Here is a 19,214-nt window from a genome sequence, read left to right on the forward strand (position 1 = left end):
TATGCAGTGCTTGTAGAAACGCACAATCCCAGCTGTGTGGCACAATGTGAATGGGCCCAAACAATGAATTGTACAGCATTTCCCTTTGTAGGGGAATTATAGTCTGGCGTAACTCTATTTCCCTTCAGGCTCATTCACACTACAAGAGCTTTTTAAGTGCTAGAGATTTGAAAAGTTCTTGCTAATGCAATGCTATGGAGGATTTCTACAAAATCACATCGCTCCAGTGTGAACACACACAAAGGACAACATAAGCAAGAGCTTTTAAAATCACAAAGTGCTCAGAAAAGCTCTTGTAGTGGCCCTTGAGGCGTTTTTGCCCTTTTTTCAATCGCAGACGATTTTCAAAATCGCCCTAAAAACGCCTGTGCAATGATTCCCTATCAGAGTTCACATCTGAGCGGTTCGTTACCGATCCGCTCAGCAAAGCGGTGCCTGTACCATTTTTGAGGCGATTTTGCCTCAATGGAAGGTATAGGAAAAACGCGAAACGCTCACAAATTCGCTTTGTGCAGCAATTGCGTTCGCGTTTTTAAGAATAAATACATTGGGCTTGATTCACTAATAACTGATATCATGGGCGCGCTAGCGTTTTCGTGCATAACCGTAAATTTTTATATATTTGCATTTGCGAATGAAAATGTGCGCAAAAAAGCTAGCGCGGGCGTGATAGGAGTTATCACGGTTTAGTTAATCAAGCCCATTGTATTTATGCTTTTCCGGGTCAAGAGTTCACTTCCCGATTTGCGTCAGGTAGTGAATGAAAAAAAAAACGCACTGGAAAAGCACTTACAAAAGCACTTTTAACGAAAACAGCACGCACTATAGCGCCAGGAAGCGCAAAAAATAAAAACATGCACAAAAACGCAAAACGTTTGAGTTTTTAGATGTGAACTAGGCCTTATAGTTAACCTACTAAGGTTGTGCACACATCCAATTTTGAGTGGCCAATGACTAAACAATATTACAACATCCATGGAGTAAATGGGCCAACAGAGATCCAATCAAAATCGGATGTGTGTATGCACCCTTTTATCCCAAAGTGATGCCATCTGTGTACAAATTATACGTCTCTCCCCACCCTCATATAGAATACAGAACTCCTGGGAACTGACATGGCAATGGATGAATCATACAGCATGGTCTTGGTTATTCAGGGCAGGCTGGGATAGCCTGATGTGATATAGGTGTAAATTCTGGTTGCTTGAGAGTTCAACCAGGGGCCTCCGTGTAACACCAATTCCCCCACAGAGCCCTCTCTTTCACAAATGCAGAGAAGCGCGCAGCAGAAGACAGCAAACCTACAGGCTTCACTTCTTACAGCTGCTGGCTGTTCTGCTGCATCCTTGGTATGGCTCCCAATGTGTCATGTGACCCGATGTGAGTCAGGTGACAGACACCTATAGAGGAGGACACAAGAGAGCAGTTGGCAGCTGAAAAACATGAACAGGACCAGCGCCCGAAGCATTCGCAACGCAACAGGTATAGTATGTAAGTACCCTATAAAGCGGTTGCAGCAGAAGGATCAATATTTGACAAAATGTATGCTGAAATGTTGTCCATTATCTACTGGTGTAAGGTGGTAGACCAGGTAACCAATCAGCATTGATTATTTACCTGATCTACCTCAATTAGTGCAATGTACGCCAAACTCAGAGGGCTCGATCACATTGCGTTCTGTTCGCGTTTGACGGAATGTTTTTTTTACGATTCCGAGCGCTTGCGTGGGCGTTGCATTTTTGTGAAAAGCGCTTTTCTAAGCGCTTTTCCCGAGCGTTTTTTTAATTCACTCCCTGACGCAAGTCAGGAAGTGAACTCTTTGGCCCGGAAAATAAATACAATGCATTTATTCTTAAAAACACGGAACACAATCGCTGCACTAAGTGATTTTGTGAGCATTTTTCCTATAGCTTCCATTGAGGCAAAATCGCCTCGAAAATGGTACAGGCAGCGCATTCCTATGCGGATCGGAAATGAACAGCTCAGATGTGAACTCTCTCATAGGGAATCATTGCACAAGCGCATTCAGGGCGATTTTCAAAATCGCCATCGCTTTAAAAAAAAAAAATCAAATACCGCCTCTTGCGGGAACGAGCCTAATCTACATGGATCGACTCTTCCGCATCCCCGCGCGTACCCGCCGTGTTCGTGTTAAAGGGATACTGTAGGGGGGGGGGTTGGGGGAAAATGAGTTGAAGTTACCCGGGGCTTCTAAAGGTCCCCCGCAGACATCCTATGCCCACGCAGCCACTCACCGATGCTCCGGCCCCGCCTCCGGTTCACTTCTGGAATTTCAGACTTTTAAGTCTGAAAACCACTGCTCCTGCGTTGCCGTGTCCTCACTTCCCCTGATGTCACCAGGAGCGTACTGCGCAGGCACAGACCATACTGGGCTTGTGCTATACACTCCTGGTGCCATCAGCGGGAGCGAAGACACTGCAACGCAGGCGCAGTGGTTTTCAGACTTTTAAGTCTGAAATTCCAAAAGTGAACCGGAGGCGGGACCGGAGCATCGGTGAGTGGCTGCGCAGGCACAGGATGTCTGTGGGGGACCATTAGAAGTCCTGGGTAACTTCAACTCATTTTCCCCCGACCCCCCCCCCCTACAGTATCCCTTTAAGGCTCGTCTCAATTTTGCTAAAAAACATCTCAATGATTTCCAAGACTTTTGGGAAAATACCTTGTGGACAAAAGTTGAACTTTTTGGAAGATGCGTGTCCCGTTACATCTGGCGTAGAAGTAAAACAGCATTTCAGCAAAAGAACATCATACCAACAGTAAAATATGGTGGTGGTAGTGTGATGGTCTGGGGTTGTTTTGCTGCTTCAGGACCTGGAAGGCTTGCTGTGATAGATGGAACCAGGAATTCTACTGTCTACCAAAAAATCCTGAAGGAGAATGTCCGGCCATCTGTTCGTCAACTCAAGCCGAAGCGATCTTGGGTGCTGCAGCAGGACAATGACCCAAAACACACCAGCAAATCCACCTCTGAATGGCTGAAAAAAAACAAAATGAAGACTTTGGAGTGGCCTAGTCAAAGTCCTGACCTGAATCCTATTGAGATGTTGTGGCATGACCTTAAAAAGGCGGTTCATGCTAGAAAATCCTCAAAGATGAATTACAACAATTCTGCAAACATGAGTGGGCCAAAATTCCTCCAGAGCGCTGTAAAAGACTCGTTGCAAGTTATCGCAAACGCTTGATTGCAGTTGTTGCTGCTAAGGGTGGCCCAACCAGTTATTAGGTTCAGGGAGCAATTTCTTTTTCACACAGGGCCATGTAGGTTTTGATTTTTTTTCTCACTAAATAATAAAAAACATCATTTAAAACTGCATTTTGTGTTCAGTTATGTTATCTTTGACTAATAGTTAACTGTTTTTGATGAGCAGAAACATTTAAGTGTGACAAACATGCAAAAGAATAGGAAATCAGGAAGGGGGAAACTAATTTTTCACACCACTGTACATTGGCACGTGTAGACCCAAGCTTACGAGTGTCGGTGTACCTGCTAGATAGTTACCAACAGCCTGTCCATTTGGCCAAGTAGTGGATATTGCTTGAATTAATAATGGTGGACAGGCATCTTCAACAAAGGAGGAGATGAGAGTTCTGGCTTATTGCTTGACCAAGATCATGCGCATCCCAATTTTAGTAATATTTCACATACCAGTAATTTTAATTTACAGAGATAAATTCCATGGTTTTTAAACTGAGCACGCTTTTAGGAAAAAATAAAGTTAAATCAAATCATAATAAAAAAAAAGTCTGGCTTCATAAAAAAGGGAGAATTCTGAGTTTATTTCACAAGTACAAAAGGCACTTTGTTGCGGAATAATCCATTTTGAGGTCCATGGAAAACAATAAATATTCCCCATCTCCATTTTCTCTTTCCCAGATACAAACAACAAGCTTTAGAAGAAGAAAACAAAAATACAGGTGGAATATTCATAAAACCCAATAAATGATGAAAGCAATAATTTTTGAAACCATATTGTTGAAACTCTGGTCTATATGCATTTAACTTTTTCTCCTGACGTATCTCCTAGGAGATAATTTTCATCTTCTCTTTAAAACAACTTTACAACATTTTCCAATTTAAAAGGTACCCATATGTTGGTGAAAAAGCATCAAAATTATTCTGAGTATAATTTTCTTGCTTGCTGGTGGTTTAAAATGCATTTTATGCAGATGTCTGAAAATTTCACCTATGTGAAAAATCAGGAGAAAAAGTGAATTGCATATGGGCCCTTGTTTCCTCTAGATGTCTTTTTCTGCATGCAAATTTTTTTTCCACTATTTTTCGTGCATGTGGGAAAAAACCCTGCAAATATGCATTGCTTTTCCTGGATCATCGCGTGTTGGTTCTGTAAATGCACTGTGTGGCTGTGGAAGACAGGAAGTTTTGCAAACATTCACGATGTCTGGAAAGCCATAAACAGAAAGGGGCACCTTGATATGCCCATTATCTAGTGGAAAAGGGCGCAGTGTTGAGCAAAAAAGTAAAAAACAAAAAAAAGGCAGGCAAAAGGAAATACACAGAAACAACAAATAAAATGTAGTTGTGGATTTGTTTATCATTTGTCTTTACCCCAGATTAGCAGTAAATGTTTGCCAATGTAAAACAAAACACAAATATAGAAAACAGCAGCACAAAACGTGTATATATACAAGAGTCAAGGGGACAACAGAATCATTAATTTCAAAGAAGTGGGGAAGAAATTGTGCAGAATGCAGGACGTACTTTTCATTAGCAAACACTGCTTCTATGACTTCAGGTAAAAAAAAAAAATAATGTTTGGAATAGTATATAAAAATAACTGTTGTCAATTACATGGTCAAGTACTATCTGCACAAGTTTTCCCCCTACACAAAGTTTAAACAATCCTCAACAAAACATCCAAGAAAGTTGTACATTTCCTTCCTGTGGCATCAAGAAAATAAAAACAGCAGTTGACTAAGGCAGTGGTAGGTTCTTCATTCACAAATGACCAACTGTACAAGTAGCCTGCTATGGGGGCTCATCCGGGATAATTTAAGGCATCCACCTTGATCTTCTGTTTTTGTACACTATACAGCAAGTCTCAAATTTCCAACATGAGCAATGACCCCACCAGTGCATCATTTTAACCTAACTAAACATAGGTCTAAAATGGCCCAATCCAGGAAGCGATTGACCAACTCCCTATCATAAATCAATTAGGTTGTAGTTTAAACAATAATCGGACAAGCGTCTGTCAAACCATTGCTCCCACTAAACGTTGTACCGCCTAATGCAGTACAATTAAATATGACAGACAATGCCCTTTAAATCCGCCCCCAAACTACTGAAAAACAAAAACAAAAAACCCAACAACTTTGCACCAAGTATAAACGTCCTTATCTAACTTTTTGAACTTGATCATTAGTTAACTAATCATATATGTTGGGGGTCAAAAAAATGATCAGTAGGTTCAACCAAGTCAATGAAATCTACTAGGAAAAATTGACCCATGTACAGTCATCTGAACCATTTCATCTTACAGACTCTAAGTGTTAAGAGTTCTGACAAACGGTTTAAGTGCACCTTCCACTACCTGACATGCCTTAAACCCAGATTGAAATTATGCAGATTCCCAAGTCTATACAACCCTATCAGGTGATTGTATCCATACCAGTACTCAAGTGTACTATCTGGGCAATGCCTTAGCACAACTATTCTACATTGTTCCTAACAGAATTTGGCAGATAGGAACGTCAAACCATGGTGCAGTTAGTCGGGTTAGTGCAGACCTTGACCATGAGTAACAAGTGAAATGCCTTGTGCAGCAAGGTGGTAGGTTTTTGAGCAGTCTGTAGTCCTAAGAGAGAACACTGTTGTTCAGTACAAGAAATGGGTAGTTAGCTAATTTTTGACACAAAATAAAAAAAGACACTCGTGGCACTGATATACGTTTCTGGCAATTTTTAAAGTAGGGTTATACTCACAAAACTAAAATTTCAGTAACTACTCCTAGTTACATAAAATAACATTTGAAAGCGTTCTCAAGTATTCCCTTTGTGTAAAATTGTTTTTTCCCCCTGCAGACAGCAGTAGAAGCTTGCTCATCTCTGGATCATCGCCAAAGACAAGAATGTCCCTGTGTCTTCACTCTGCCTCCCTTCCTCTGCTGAAGTGACTCAGCTGCTGCCAGGGTGATGCGTCTATTCAGCACAGGGAGGGGGGCGGAGTGAAGACAAGCACAGGGAGATTCTTGCCTTTGCTAGTGAAAAGAGATAAGCAAGCTTCTACTGCTCTCTGCAGTGAAAATAACATGATTTTACACACAGGTAATACTTGGGAATGCTTTTAAAAGTTATTTTATGTAACTAAGAGTAGTCACTGAAATTTTAGTTTAGGGAGTAGAATTCCACTTTAAAACAAATGTTGAGTTCCATCCCTGATTATCAAGGCACTACTCTGTGTACACAAGAATACATTGTACAGATGTGGGAATTGCACTGAGATTTAAAAGAAAAAAAGGGCTGGTGCATTTCAATCTGGATTTAACGCTTTCCTTAACCTGCATGTAGGTAAAGTAACGCAGGAAAGGTTCAGTATTGACTCCGAGAAGAAGTGGAAGGCTACAAACACCTAGTACAGACAAGAAAGCTCTTCCAGGCACAGGAAATGCATGGCAGGATCACTGCCAGAACAGGCTGACACCATAAGGGACCCCCCACACTAACAGTACCTCTCTGGCCAGCGCCTACAGGCTTTCCTTAGGAAGAACGTACACTACAATTTATACCGGTCAGTTCAAATAAGAGAACTCTCTACATTCACCTTTTTTAAAACTCCTAAGACAGATGTCAAATGAAGCACCAAACATGTTCATAATACTCACCCTTAATTTATTTACCAGTACAGGAAGTGCTGAAAATAAAAGGGGAAAATGGCACATATCGTTAACGTCTTTGTACACGAACCCTGACGCTCTCTTGTGTTTTATCCTGCCTTATGGTTTCATTGCCCAACAATGATTTAATAATTATTGTTTTCAGCAAAGCAAGTAAAAAACAACAACAAAAAAAAAAGTATCCCCCCCCCCCTGCTTGCTGAGTGCTTATATTTATCTTATAAATAAAAGGAGAAACAGATATGGGTTGTGATTCAAAGCACTATTCTCATCTCTCCACAATATACATTTCAGCACTTAGCCAATGAAGTGGTACTAAAAAAAGCAGACAGTAGTAATATCACATTTTGGTAACATTTGGAAAGGTTTTTTTTTGTGTTTTTTTTTAAACTGAAGGCTGAAGCAATATTTGTGTTGAGAAGGTTGTAAAATCTCTCTTTTGAGAAGATTCACAAGAAAAGTTTATTGAATATGCCCTGGTCAGATAACTTAAGGGTTTCATTTCAACCCTGAGCACACAAGAGTATTCTCATACTTGTGAAAAAAGGAGAAGAAAGCTCTGCAAAGCAATCAACTAAATCTTCTCTTGAAATTATCAGGTTTAAAAAATAAAGCTGGTGTGTTTGTTCAGTTGAATATAGTAGTGTTAACAGCTTCTCCATCAGATGTTGATGAGATTATAATTTCAAGCTGATGCAAATTTCATGTTAATTTTACGCAGCTTGGAACTGGACCAATCAAAATCCTCAGCATCTGCATCTGATTGGTCACATTCCAAGATGCATAAATGTAACACTCTATTCTCCGCCCCTGTGTCCAAGCATTAGCAAAATGCTTTGACATGGGAAGTGCAGCCATAAACAAAACAAAAAAATGGTACATCTTGGGTTTAACTCATGTAGTGTTAAGTAGTAACAGGTGCACTTCAAGAATTTTAAAACTTGTTGGTAAAATATGGAACGGATTTGTTTATTTTTATTTTTTTTTTAAGTATGTAGAGTAGCGACAAGCAAACAAATTCTAACATACAAATTTCTACTTGCATAGAAATTGAAAGGAATTTATGATCAAACAACTTGTAGCTGATTTTAGGAAGCAGATAGCGGCTTACATTGGCTACATTTAATTAAAGAGCTGCACGTTTGATTTTTTTTTCTCATTACTAAATGTAGGAAACTCTACTCTAGGTGGAAATTCCAGTTATGAAACTGTCCCCCAAAACCCAACCAAAAAGTAAAACCTTCGCCTTTACCATCCTTGTATTGAAGATTAGCACCTGGCGCCACATATCAGATCTGTCGGCACCATAGGCCCAACATAAATACATATGTCAGTCCCTGGGGCTAGGTCTATGCACATCACTAGAGCGGAGAGATGCAAAGAAATCTGGCTTGCATGTAATCTGCATCTACCTTAGACCTTGTCCAGTCACAATCTGCAGGAAGTGGCCAAGATTGCAAGTTGTATACAATTTGCATGCGATCTAGAAATATTTGCATTTTGCCAACCATCCCTAAATGTAACGGAATGTGTATAATGCTGGCCCTGAGCAGAGCTGCACACATACGTAGAGCATAAATCCTACTGTTGTGGCTGGATAGATGCACAGCTGCTGTCTAGGCCAGGCACCAATCTTTACATACTAAGGAAGGACACTTTTTTTTTTTTTAAACAACTTAAAGCAAACCTGTATTGAAAATAAACTTATGAGATACTGAATTGTGTGTGTGTGTGTGGCTAGTAGGGATAATAAACAGAACATTATTAGCAAAGAAAAAAAAAGTTTCATATTTTTCCAGTACAGGAAGAGTTAAAAAAAAAAAAAAAAAAGTCAGTGGTTATGTCTGCAAAACAGCTTCTCTGAGGTCTCTGACCCAACTTCGGTCAGAGACCGTCTTGTTTTCTGAAGCACTTAAACAGCCAAGAAACAGTGAGAGGCAGCTTGAGATAAGGTTAAAGGATACCCAAAGTGACATGTGACACGATGAGATAGACATGCACACAAATAACTATGCTTTGTTCCTTTTTTTTTGCTAAGCACACAAATAACTATGCTTTGTTCCTTTTTTTTTTCTTTCTCTGCCTGAAAGAGTTAAATATCAGGTATGTAAGTGGCTGACTCAGTCCTGACTCAGACAGGAAGTGACTACAGTGTGACCCTCACTGATAAGAAATTCCCATTTTTCTTGTTTTCTTCCGTTTCTTGCTCTCAGAAGCCATTTTCTGCTAGGAAAGTGTTTTATAGTTGGAATTTCTTATCAGTGAGGGTCACACTGTAATCACTTCCTGTCTGAGTGAGGACTGAGTGAGTCACTTACATGCCTGATATTTAAATCTTTCAGGCAGAGAAAGAAAAAAAAGGAACACAGCCTAGTTATTTGTGTGCTAGGCACTGTACATACACACGTCCATCTCATGTCACATGTCACTTCGGGTATCCTTTAAGTGTGGTTTCTAAACTGCAAATATGACATGTAATGTTACGGAAAAAAAAGCTATATAACTGAAAATAAAAAATAGACTTTTCTTTGCTACTAATGTTTTATTCAATATCCGTAGTATGCATAAAATTAATTATCTCACAGTTTTTTTTTTATTTTTCGCTTATGCTTAAAGGATGCATTGCGGGGGGTGGGGAGGGGCTCTCATAAGTGATATTTCTACTTAAAGTGGAATCTCATTTTAAAGCAACAGTATAAAACTTTTAGAATAAAATAAGCTCTTTTTACAGGCGTCTCAGCACAGGTATGTTACAGCGTTACTTGTATGAACTGTGCAACCATCCCAGCGGCCTCCACAGTGAAGGCCAGGGATGTACTACACTACATAGAAACCATTTGCACGTAAACATTATAACTGTACAAAGGAGGTTTAATAGTAAGAATCTGTACAGAGCAGCAGTATGCAGAGGCTTGTTGAAGTCCAATAGAGTTCCAGTGTACAAATATTACAGTCTCGTATCACCGCTCAGTTTTCCTTTTCTTGGCTTCCTGGTGTGAGTCATATGGGCCTTTGCGGTCTCGGTAGCTTCTATCCCGGGAGTAGTGGCTCCCCTCTCTGTATGCACTGTGAGAGTTCGGATGTTTAATGGAAGACGGAGCTGGCCGTTTGTCTCCAGGAGCTGATGAAGAATGGTGAGATGGTCGACTTTGGTACTGCTTTGTGCTAGAGGTCTGCAGCAGACCAGAGGAAGGCACGTTGGTACGCTTTCTTTCTTCCTGCCGACGGGCCAGCCTGGGATCTTGAAGCCTATCGCTTAACACTGATGCTGCTGTTGGAGCTCCTACGTTGCCAGGGTATTTACTTTCTGACCCTGAACCTACTGATGGAGCCCTGGAACTGCTATGCAGTTTGGTGACATCTACAAGCGGATGTGCAATTGTCCTCTTAGGAGGTGGAGCTGCAGCTCTCAGTGGGTTATTGGGGTCTGTGAAGGGTTGATATGTTGGAGAAACACAGGGAGAAACGTGGGGAGGAGCATCTCTATGCCACTGTGCTGGAATACTGGGAGGATGTGAAAGAGTCCTCTGTACTACGGGCTTAAATTTCAAGATCTTGCCCACATCGTTCTGATATTGCTGCTCTTTCGTCTTGATGAGAGCGCCTCTTCGCTGAGCATCCTGGATTAAGTGGTTCCAGTCTTTGTTCTCCTGCAACCAACCAACCGAAAGAATAAAAATGGTGTCATTTTGTCGCAATTTTATAGGTCAAATGGAGTGTGTAAGTAATGTGAACTTGTTGGGTGAGCTGAAAGAGTACATGTGTACCAGGCGTCTGTTCATTTGGGCGACAGTGATTCACTAGGCTGCTGTACGCATGCTGGTTTTATCTAGCATGTGCACATAGCTTACCTACTAGCGAATATCCGGAGCTCAGCTAATAACTGAACCCCGGGATTGATATTCTGAGCTGGGCTGAGAAAAGCCAAATTCCTGAGCAGTTACCCCATCGCGGGGCTCAACAAAGGCACCTGTAGTAAAAGTTTGACAGCAGCACACCTATCCTCGGGGGATTATCTGCTCAGTATTGGACCACGCTTGTCTGTTGAAGCAATGACGTAAATGCAGCCCCACACACCCAAGTGCCTCTTAATTCCACAGATGAAACAAACATTTTTGGTTTTTATTGTTTTGTGCAAGACCTCGGAAGATCCCCTTCGTCAAGGTATTCAGCAAACAAGACAGGATGGTGCCGTAACGGTATCTGATTGGTTCACACTCATTTAAACAGCCACTCTGTATGATATGCTTCTTCCGGTTTTGTTCCCTGTATACCTTGACAAAGAGGACCCTCCAATGCCTCCCCCCTATCTGGTTTTGTTTTGTGCATCTAAGGAATAATTTGGCATTTGGAACTTTCTAGTGGGCGGACTGCAATTACTTCAAGACTAAAGGATCTAGCTCTCCATAGCCGTAAACTTATATGGCGGTGTTGGGTGTAGCAGGCAGGCTGTGCACTCAAGTGACCGGATCCCGCAGTGGAGGCTGGAACTACAAGGCTACGTGTGCTGCTAGCCAATTACTGTACGTATTGCAGAACAAGCACTATTTCCTAAAGAAGAGCAGTAATGACCTCGAGGCCTCGCTTGGATACCCCACATTTCTGGCACATTACTTGACCCGAAGAAGCGACGTGAGTCGTGAAACGCGTTGTCTGAAGTGCTTAATAAACAGTGACAAACTTTTTAAATGGAGTTTTGTGAGTCTTTGTGCAAGATAAGATCTGGAACTCTTACCAGAGCTGGTTAAGGGTTTTTTGTTTTTGTTTTAATTTTATTACGAAACTTTGCAAAACTTTTTATGGCCCTCCTACACGAGCTTTTAGTTCAGTAAGGGAAATGTGTGGTAGAGGGAAGAGAGATTGCATGTTTGCAGTGTCGGTGTCTTACCATTAATGTTCGAAGGCTTCCCAAAATAAACAGGCTGAACTTTGCTCTTGTGATGGTCACGTTCAAACGTTGTCTACTGGCCAAAAATCTGTAAACGCAAGGTAAAACAAGAGCCGATAAAAAGCGAGCAAGTGAACACAGTAACTACAGAAGGGCAATTACATAACTGTCAACTCGGAAATTCAGCTCTGCATTTGGTGTGCTGCTAAATACAGAGCTATAGAAGGGAGGAACAAGCGTTAAAGAGATACTGTAATGAAAAAACAACAACAAAAAAAACAACAAAAAAAACAGCCCCTGGTGGGTACTTACATAGGGAGGGGAAAGCCTCAGGATCCAAATGAGGCTTCCTTTGTCCTCTCTCCCTCTGTTCCAGCAACTGGCTCCTCCGAAACCACAGCCAAAAAGCTTGTCGCTTGTGGTGCAGTAGCGCCAGCAAAATTTACTTTCCCCGACTCCAGCACAGAAGGGGCTTTCCATTTGGGGCTAAGGCAGAAATAGCCGAGCCCAATCTGGCCCGCTCTACTGAGCAGGTGTGAGTTGCCTGCGCAGTAGAGCGGGCTCGATCAGACTAGCAGGGCTGTGGAGTCGGTACAAAAATCTTCCCGACTCCAACTCTTCAGTTTATGAAACCGGGACTCCAACTCCAGGTAGCCAAAATGGCCCTGACTCAGACTCCTCGACTCCTTAGTCTAATACTTAACAGTGCTGTGGATTTTGTAAAAAAATCATCCGACTCAGACTCCTCAGTTTATGAAATCAACGACTCCAACTCCGACTCCGGGTGCCCAAAATTGCCCCGACTCAGACTCCTCAGTCCTGCAGACTAGGCCATTTCCGCCTGAGCCTGAACGGAAAGTCGCGACTGCACTGGATCACAGTAAAAAAATATTTACCTCCCCGATGTTCGGGGCCTTCAAGCGCTGCAAAGGAGGGATGGAGGAGGATGGGGGAAACCTAGTTAGAATCCAGAGTACGTATCCCCAGGTGTTGCACTAATACTCCTGTACCTACAAGAGTTTTCAATTACCAGTTTCATCCTGCTTTAAGGCAAAAGTATTCTGATAAAGTAGGCGTTCAATATTCTGAAGAACTAAATATGACAAAGTTCTGTCTGTAGCTTCTTTTCGTGCTGAGAAGACACTAGAATTGTTTAAAAGGAAAGAAGTAAGGCAGCCACCATACGCCTCTCCAGGTTCCTTTTAAAATGTGGTACAATATGGCAGCCTCCATATTTCTTTCACTGCAAATTCCCTTTACAGAGAAACGACTCTTGATGACAAATACACAGTCCTTTCAGTTCAGGTCTACACTGTACTTTCATCTGGCAGTTTTGAAAATTCTTAGGTGGCCACAAATTGAAATGGAAAGGTAATTAAAGGGAAGCTTAATTGACATGATGAGATAGACATGTGTATGGTTGTACAGTGCCAAGCACACAAACAAATATGCTGTGTTGCTTTTCTTCTTTAGCTGCCTGAAAGAGTAAATATTCAGCTATGCAACTGACAGTTTCTCTCCAGTCGGGCTAGGGCGTCCCTCACGGATAAGGAATTAAAGCCATAAAATAATTTCCTGGCACAGACCTAGGCATCTGAGAGCAGGGGATAGTTAAAATATAAGTACTATTGAGCTTTTTTTTCGCACTCCACTATATTAGGTTTAACCACTTAAAGGGATACTGTAGGGGGGTCAGGGGAAAATGAGTTGAACTTACCCAGGGCTTCTAACGGTCCCCCGCAGACATCTCGTGTTGGCGCAGCCACTCACCGATGCTCCGGCCCCGCCTCCGGTTCACTTCTGGAATTTCAGACTTTAAAGTCTGAAAACCACTGCGCCTGCGTTGCCGTGTCCTCGATCCCGCTGATGTCATCAAGAGCGCACAGCGCAGGCCCGGTGTGGTCTTGTGTCTGCGCAGTACACTCCTGGTGACATCAGCGGGAGCGAGGACATGGGCGTGCAGGCGCAGTGGTTTTCTGACTTTAAAGTCAGAAATTCCAGAAGTGAACTGGAGGCGGGGCCGGAGCATCGGTGAGTGGCTGCGCCAACACAGGATGTCTGCGGGGGACCATTAGAAGCCCCGGGTAAGTTCAGCTCATTTTCCCCCGACCCCCCTACAGTCTCCCTTTAACCACCCTGGCGTTCTATTGAGGTCGCCAGGGCGGCTGCGGGAGGGTTTTTTTTTAATTAAAAAAAAACTATTTCAGGCAGCCAACTGAAAGTTGGTTGCATGAAAGCCCACTAGAGGGCGCTCCGGAGGTGTTCTTCCGATCGCCTCCGGCAAGCATAAGTAACAAGGAAGGCTGCAATGAGCAGCCTTCCTTGTTTGGCTTTCCTCGTCACCATGGCAACGAGCGGAGTGACGTCGTGGACGTCAGCCGACGTCCTGACGTCAGCCGCCTCCGATCCAGCCCTTAGCGCTGGCCGGAACTATTTGTTCCGGCTTCGCAGGACTCGGGCGGCTGGGGGAACCCTCTTTCGCCGCTGCTCACGGCGGATCGCAGCAGAGCGGCGGCGATCAGGCAGCACACACGGCTGGCAAAGTGCCGGCTGCGTGTGCTGCTTTTTATTTTATCAAAATCGGCCCAGCAGGGCCTGAGCGGCACCCTCTGGCGGTACTGGACGAGCTGAGCTCGTCCATACCGCTAAGGTGGTTAAGGACCACAGGATTTTTGAATGATCGGTGCTGCACAGGCTCTCCAGCCCACAGCACCGATTGGGTAAAAGGCAGGGCGATCAGACTCTCCCCCCCCCCTTTTTTCCCCACTAGGGGGATGTCCTGCTGGGGGGGAGGGGTCTGATCGCCGCCGCTCCGTGTGGCCTTGCGGGGGGGGGGGGGGGGGGGGAGGGAGGAGGGGCTCCGCAGCGATTTTCCTACCTCTCTCTCCTTTCCTCCATCTGCACCTCTCTATGGGCTGCGCAGGACGGAAATCCGTCCTGCGCCGCCTAGGATAGGCTTCAGCCTATCAGATGCCAGCGATCCCCGGCCAATCAGAGGCCAGGGATAAACGATCTCCATGGAAACATGGAGACACCACTTCGACCTGCTGACGCCTATCGGCGTTAGGCGGTCGTTAAGTGGTTTTAAAAACTTGAAAAAAAAGTATTGCAACCAAGCAGCTCGGGGGTGACCCAAACCACTAGGAATGTATAGGGGGAGAAAAGAGACCGAAAAGCCCTCCTACTAACAAGCAATGCTTGGTGAAATTTGCTTTCTTGAAACAGAAGGAAACTTGCAATAATTCAGCTATAAGTGAACATTTATAAAACATAATATAAAACTGTGGGATATCTAAAAGTAATTTGTAGGAGAACAGTTACAATTGTTTACCTCATCAGTTTATTTTCACTTAAGTTTCACTTTAAATTTCAAAATGGCAACGTTTGGGGGGCACCATTAAATTAACCGACCAAGGGGGGCTGATCCGTAGCACCCCCATCTACACACGAGGGCATCCATCTTGCAGCTTTTACTGCCGCGGTTCAAAGTGCCAGTGAGTACCCTGCTGCTGGTGTATGCCGGGACATGTAGTCTGCTGGTGTAGACAGGGGGCTGCTGGTGCATGCTGGGAGATCAGCGTCCCTGGCCACTAGTACATGCTGGGAGATGTAGTCTTTAATGTCCTTACATCTCCTGGCTGAGAGGACTGCAGGATACAAAGACTACATCTCCCGGCATGCACTGGCGGCAAGGCACGCTAGATCAACCACCATGCACTAGTGGCTGGGATCAACACATCCCCCGGGATGCACCAGCAGCCCCCTTACAACGTGCTGCACTCACAGGCACTTTAAACTGCGGCTGTTTGGTGGAGTCAGCTGCAAGATGGACTCACTTGTGGAGACAGGGACTATGGAGCAGTTAATTTAACGCTGCCCTGTCCACAAAGCCAACATTATTTACAAACTTCCCTTAGGAGAGATTCTGTTTAGTTCACTTTAGTATGTTAAGATTAAAGTCGTGATACCAATACTAACCCAATACAGCCTTGAACGCAGTTGGCCCGCACACATGTGACGATCACGCAGTCTTTTTGTTGGCCTTGGAAACCATCAACTGTATCCACTTCGCATGGCCTGAAAGATAGCAAGATGGAGGGTATTGTTAATGATCTGTCTAAAAGGGATTATGTTGAGCAAGCGTCTAGCAAATGTGAGAAACAATGGATATCTACCAGACATTGATCATCTATCCCGTTCCTAAATTGCCCCATAAGATATCAGATGAATTATCAGCAGGGACCTGATCTAATATTCTTCTCCCAGTTGCAGCTACGAGCTCTGTACTGCTCTGCTGCCCCTACAGCTCAGTATAAAATCTCACCTGAATCCATTCTTTATTATCTCACAAGGCGACAGTGTATCTGTGATCAGTGGACAGATGAACTGCAGTGTTCGCCCCCAGAAATTTTTTGTAGCTGGGTGGGTAAGTAAGGTCACGCTGGGTGCTACTAGGTGAGCAGAGGCTAGGAGGATCATGCTGGGTGCTACTAGGTGAGCAGGGAGTGGGAGGACCACCCTGGGTGCTACTAGGTGAGCAGGGGCTGGGAGGACCACGCTGGGTGCTACTAGGCGAGCAGGGAGTGGGAGGACCACCCTGGGTGCTACTAGGTGAGCAGGGAGTGGGAGGACCACCCTGGGTGCTACTAGGTGAGCAGGGAGTGGGAGGACCACCCTGGGTGCTACTAGGTGAGCAGGGAGTGGGAGGATCACGCTGGGTGCTACTAGATGAGCAGGGGCTAGGAGGACCACGCTGGGTGCTACTAGGTGAGCAGGGAGTGGGAGGACCACCCTGGGTGCTACTAGGCGAGCAGGGAGTGGGAGAACCACCCTGGGTGCTACTAGGTGAGCAGGGAGTGGGAGGACCACCCTGGGTGCTACTAGGTGAGCAGGGGCTGGGAGGACCACGCTGGGTGCTACTAGGTGAGCAGGGAGTGGGAGGCCCACCCTGGGTGCTACTAGGCGAGCAGGGAGTGGGAGGACCACCCTGGGTGCTACTAGGTGAGCAGGGAGTGGGAGGATCACGCTGGGTGCTACTAGGTGAGCAGGGGCTGGAAGGATCACCCTGGGTGCTACTAGGTGAGCAGGGAGTGGGAGGACCACCCTGGGTGCTACTAGGTGAGCAGGGAGTGGGAGGACCACCCTGGGTGCTACTAGGTGAGCAGGGAGTGGGAGGACCACCCTGGGTGCTACTAGGTGAGCAGGGAGTGGGAGGATCACGCTGGGTGCTACTAGGTGAGCAGGGAGTGGGAGGATCACGCTGGGTGCTACTAGGTGAGCAGGGAGTGGGAGGACCACCCTGGGTGCTACTAGGTGAGCAGGGAGTGGGAGGACCTCGCTAGGTGCTACTAGATCAGTGATCTGCAAACTTGGCTCTCTAGCTGTTAAAGAGAATCAGAGGGGAGAAAAGTAAAGCCATTATACATACCTGGGGCTTCCTCCAGCCCCATACGCACGGATCGCTCCCACGCCGCCATCCTCCGCTGCCTGGATCCGCCGGTACCGGGTCCCGTCATTACCGCCAGTCGGCTGGAGGACGTGGCCAATTCTCTGCATCACAGGGGCTCCCTCAATACACGTACACTTGCAGCTGCCTACTGCGCAGCCGCATGCGTACGGATATGGAGGTAGCCCCTGTGATGCAGAGAATTGGCCGCGTCCGCCGGAAGTGACGGGCCCGGTACCGGCGGATCCAGGAAGCGGAGGATGGCGGTGTGGGAGCGATTCAGGCTTATGCGGCTGGAAGAAGCCCCAGGTATGTATAAAATCTTTTCCTTTTTTCACCCTCCATTCCTCCCCTTTAAGGAACTACAAGTCGTGGGAGTCTGACAGCCACAGTCCTGATTCATACAGGTAGTTCCTTAACAGCTGGAGAACCAAGTTTGCAGAACACTGTACTAGGTGAGCAAGGCCGGGAAGGATCACACTGGGTGCTACTAGGTGGAGAGGGGCAGGGAGGATCTTAACTGGCCACTTTTTTTGTGATCGTGGTCCTTTAAAGGACTCCTTAAGTTAGTTAGAGGACTATAGTTGCTGCCATATGTATATCCTTTTAAACAATACTAGTTGCCTGGCAGCCTTTTGGCTGCAATAGTTTCTGAATCGCACACCAGAAACAAGCATCCAGATAATTTTGTCAGATTTGACAGAAAATGTCCAGCGCATTTCCTGAACAGCAGTTGCAAAGTCTAAAGCTGGCCACTAACGGTCCAATTTCTAGCGAAAAATCGTTCGAGCGATCAGAAATTCTGGTCGGACGAAAAATCGTTCACTACACCATCGACTAACCAATCATTGCTTCCTATCCATCACGACCACCAAGAAAATCCAAATTTTCGTTCGACAAAAAATCATCCGGGCGACATTTTTTTTCACTCATTCATAATCGATTGTGTCCACCAATGGAGATTATTTACAACCAATCCGATCAGAATTTCTGATCGCTCGAACGATTTTTCGCTAGAAATTGGACCGTTAGTGGCCAGCTTAACTGACAAAATATTGTGATTAGGGAAGCTGGCTGGTATCTTACTAGTTTGGCAGTTAAACTGCTGTTCAAAACAAAGAAAACCCTGAGAATCCCCCATGAGGAGATGAACTGGCCCAAAACCTGTCGGTTCTGTCAGGTGTTAACTGCCTACTTTTTTCACTATAGTGGTCCTTTAAAGGAAACCTGAGACAAAAACATAAAATAAAAACATGACCGATAGGGATTACCACTTTGTCTTCATACAATAAGATCTGAAATATCTGTTCAAAAAGATGATAGTTCACTAAAAATTGTACTGCTAATGGCCTCTTTAGAGAATTAGCATATTACTCTTCTTACTTCGGGTCATTGCCAAAGACTTTCCTGAGCTCGTCAATGATCTTCATCTTCTGAGCGCGGTAGGGAGTGATAACACCGATATTGCGGAAGCTGAAATCTTTCTTCTTGCTCTTAATTAGCTTTATTAGGTCTACCACCAATTTGATTTCCTGAGGATTGTAAAATGACCTGTCCAGAAACAAAGTAATTGGAAAAGAATTAAAACAATTCAGACTAAGAAAAAAAAGCATTAAAAAAAACAAACCAAACAAAAATAATAATAAAAAAAAAAAAAATCACCAATGGTTAGTGTACATGGACCCTTTGACATCAGCTTAAAGGACTACTGTAGAGAGTTAAGGGGGAAAAATAATAATTGTTGGACATATAGGGCTCTATTTTAGAAAGAAAGGAAAAGGGTTTACATCAGGGGTCTCAAACTCGCGGCCCGCGGGCCATTTGCGGCCCTCGATACAATATTTTGCGGCCCTCGCCGGCAAAAGCTTCCTTATAGTTCGCTTCAGTGCTCCCAAGTAATCCGCCGCATCCCCACCGATAAACGAGGGCTGCAGAGCCCCCAAATCGCCCGGGGGGCAATCCGCCGGCATTTCATGGAAGGGGCAGAGCTTTCAGCTTCAGCTCT

The 19,214-nt window shown here is 44.6% G+C and overlaps 1 protein-coding gene across 4 annotated transcripts in view; it reads right to left on the reverse strand.

The window, feature by feature from the left end:
- Positions 1 to 9,725: 9,725 nt before the first annotated feature.
- SETX (senataxin) overlaps positions 9,726 to 19,214 on the reverse strand; it is a 142,081-nt gene continuing 132,592 nt past the window's right edge. For all 4 annotated transcript variants that reach the window (XM_068248869.1, XM_068248870.1, XM_068248867.1 and 1 more), the window contains exons 22-25: positions 18,593 to 18,760; positions 15,742 to 15,840; positions 11,764 to 11,851; positions 9,726 to 10,525 (exon numbers count right to left, since the gene is read on the reverse strand). In XM_068248869.1, the coding sequence (XP_068104970.1) occupies positions 9,836 to 10,525; positions 11,764 to 11,851; positions 15,742 to 15,840; positions 18,593 to 18,760 (1,045 nt within the window). In that variant the 3' untranslated portion in view covers positions 9,726 to 9,835. The remainder of the gene's footprint in view (positions 10,526 to 11,763; positions 11,852 to 15,741; positions 15,841 to 18,592; positions 18,761 to 19,214) is intronic.

Source organism: Hyperolius riggenbachi, chromosome 8, assembly GCF_040937935.1.
Source record: "Hyperolius riggenbachi isolate aHypRig1 chromosome 8, aHypRig1.pri, whole genome shotgun sequence".
NCBI classification, from domain to species: domain Eukaryota; kingdom Metazoa; phylum Chordata; class Amphibia; order Anura; family Hyperoliidae; genus Hyperolius; species Hyperolius riggenbachi.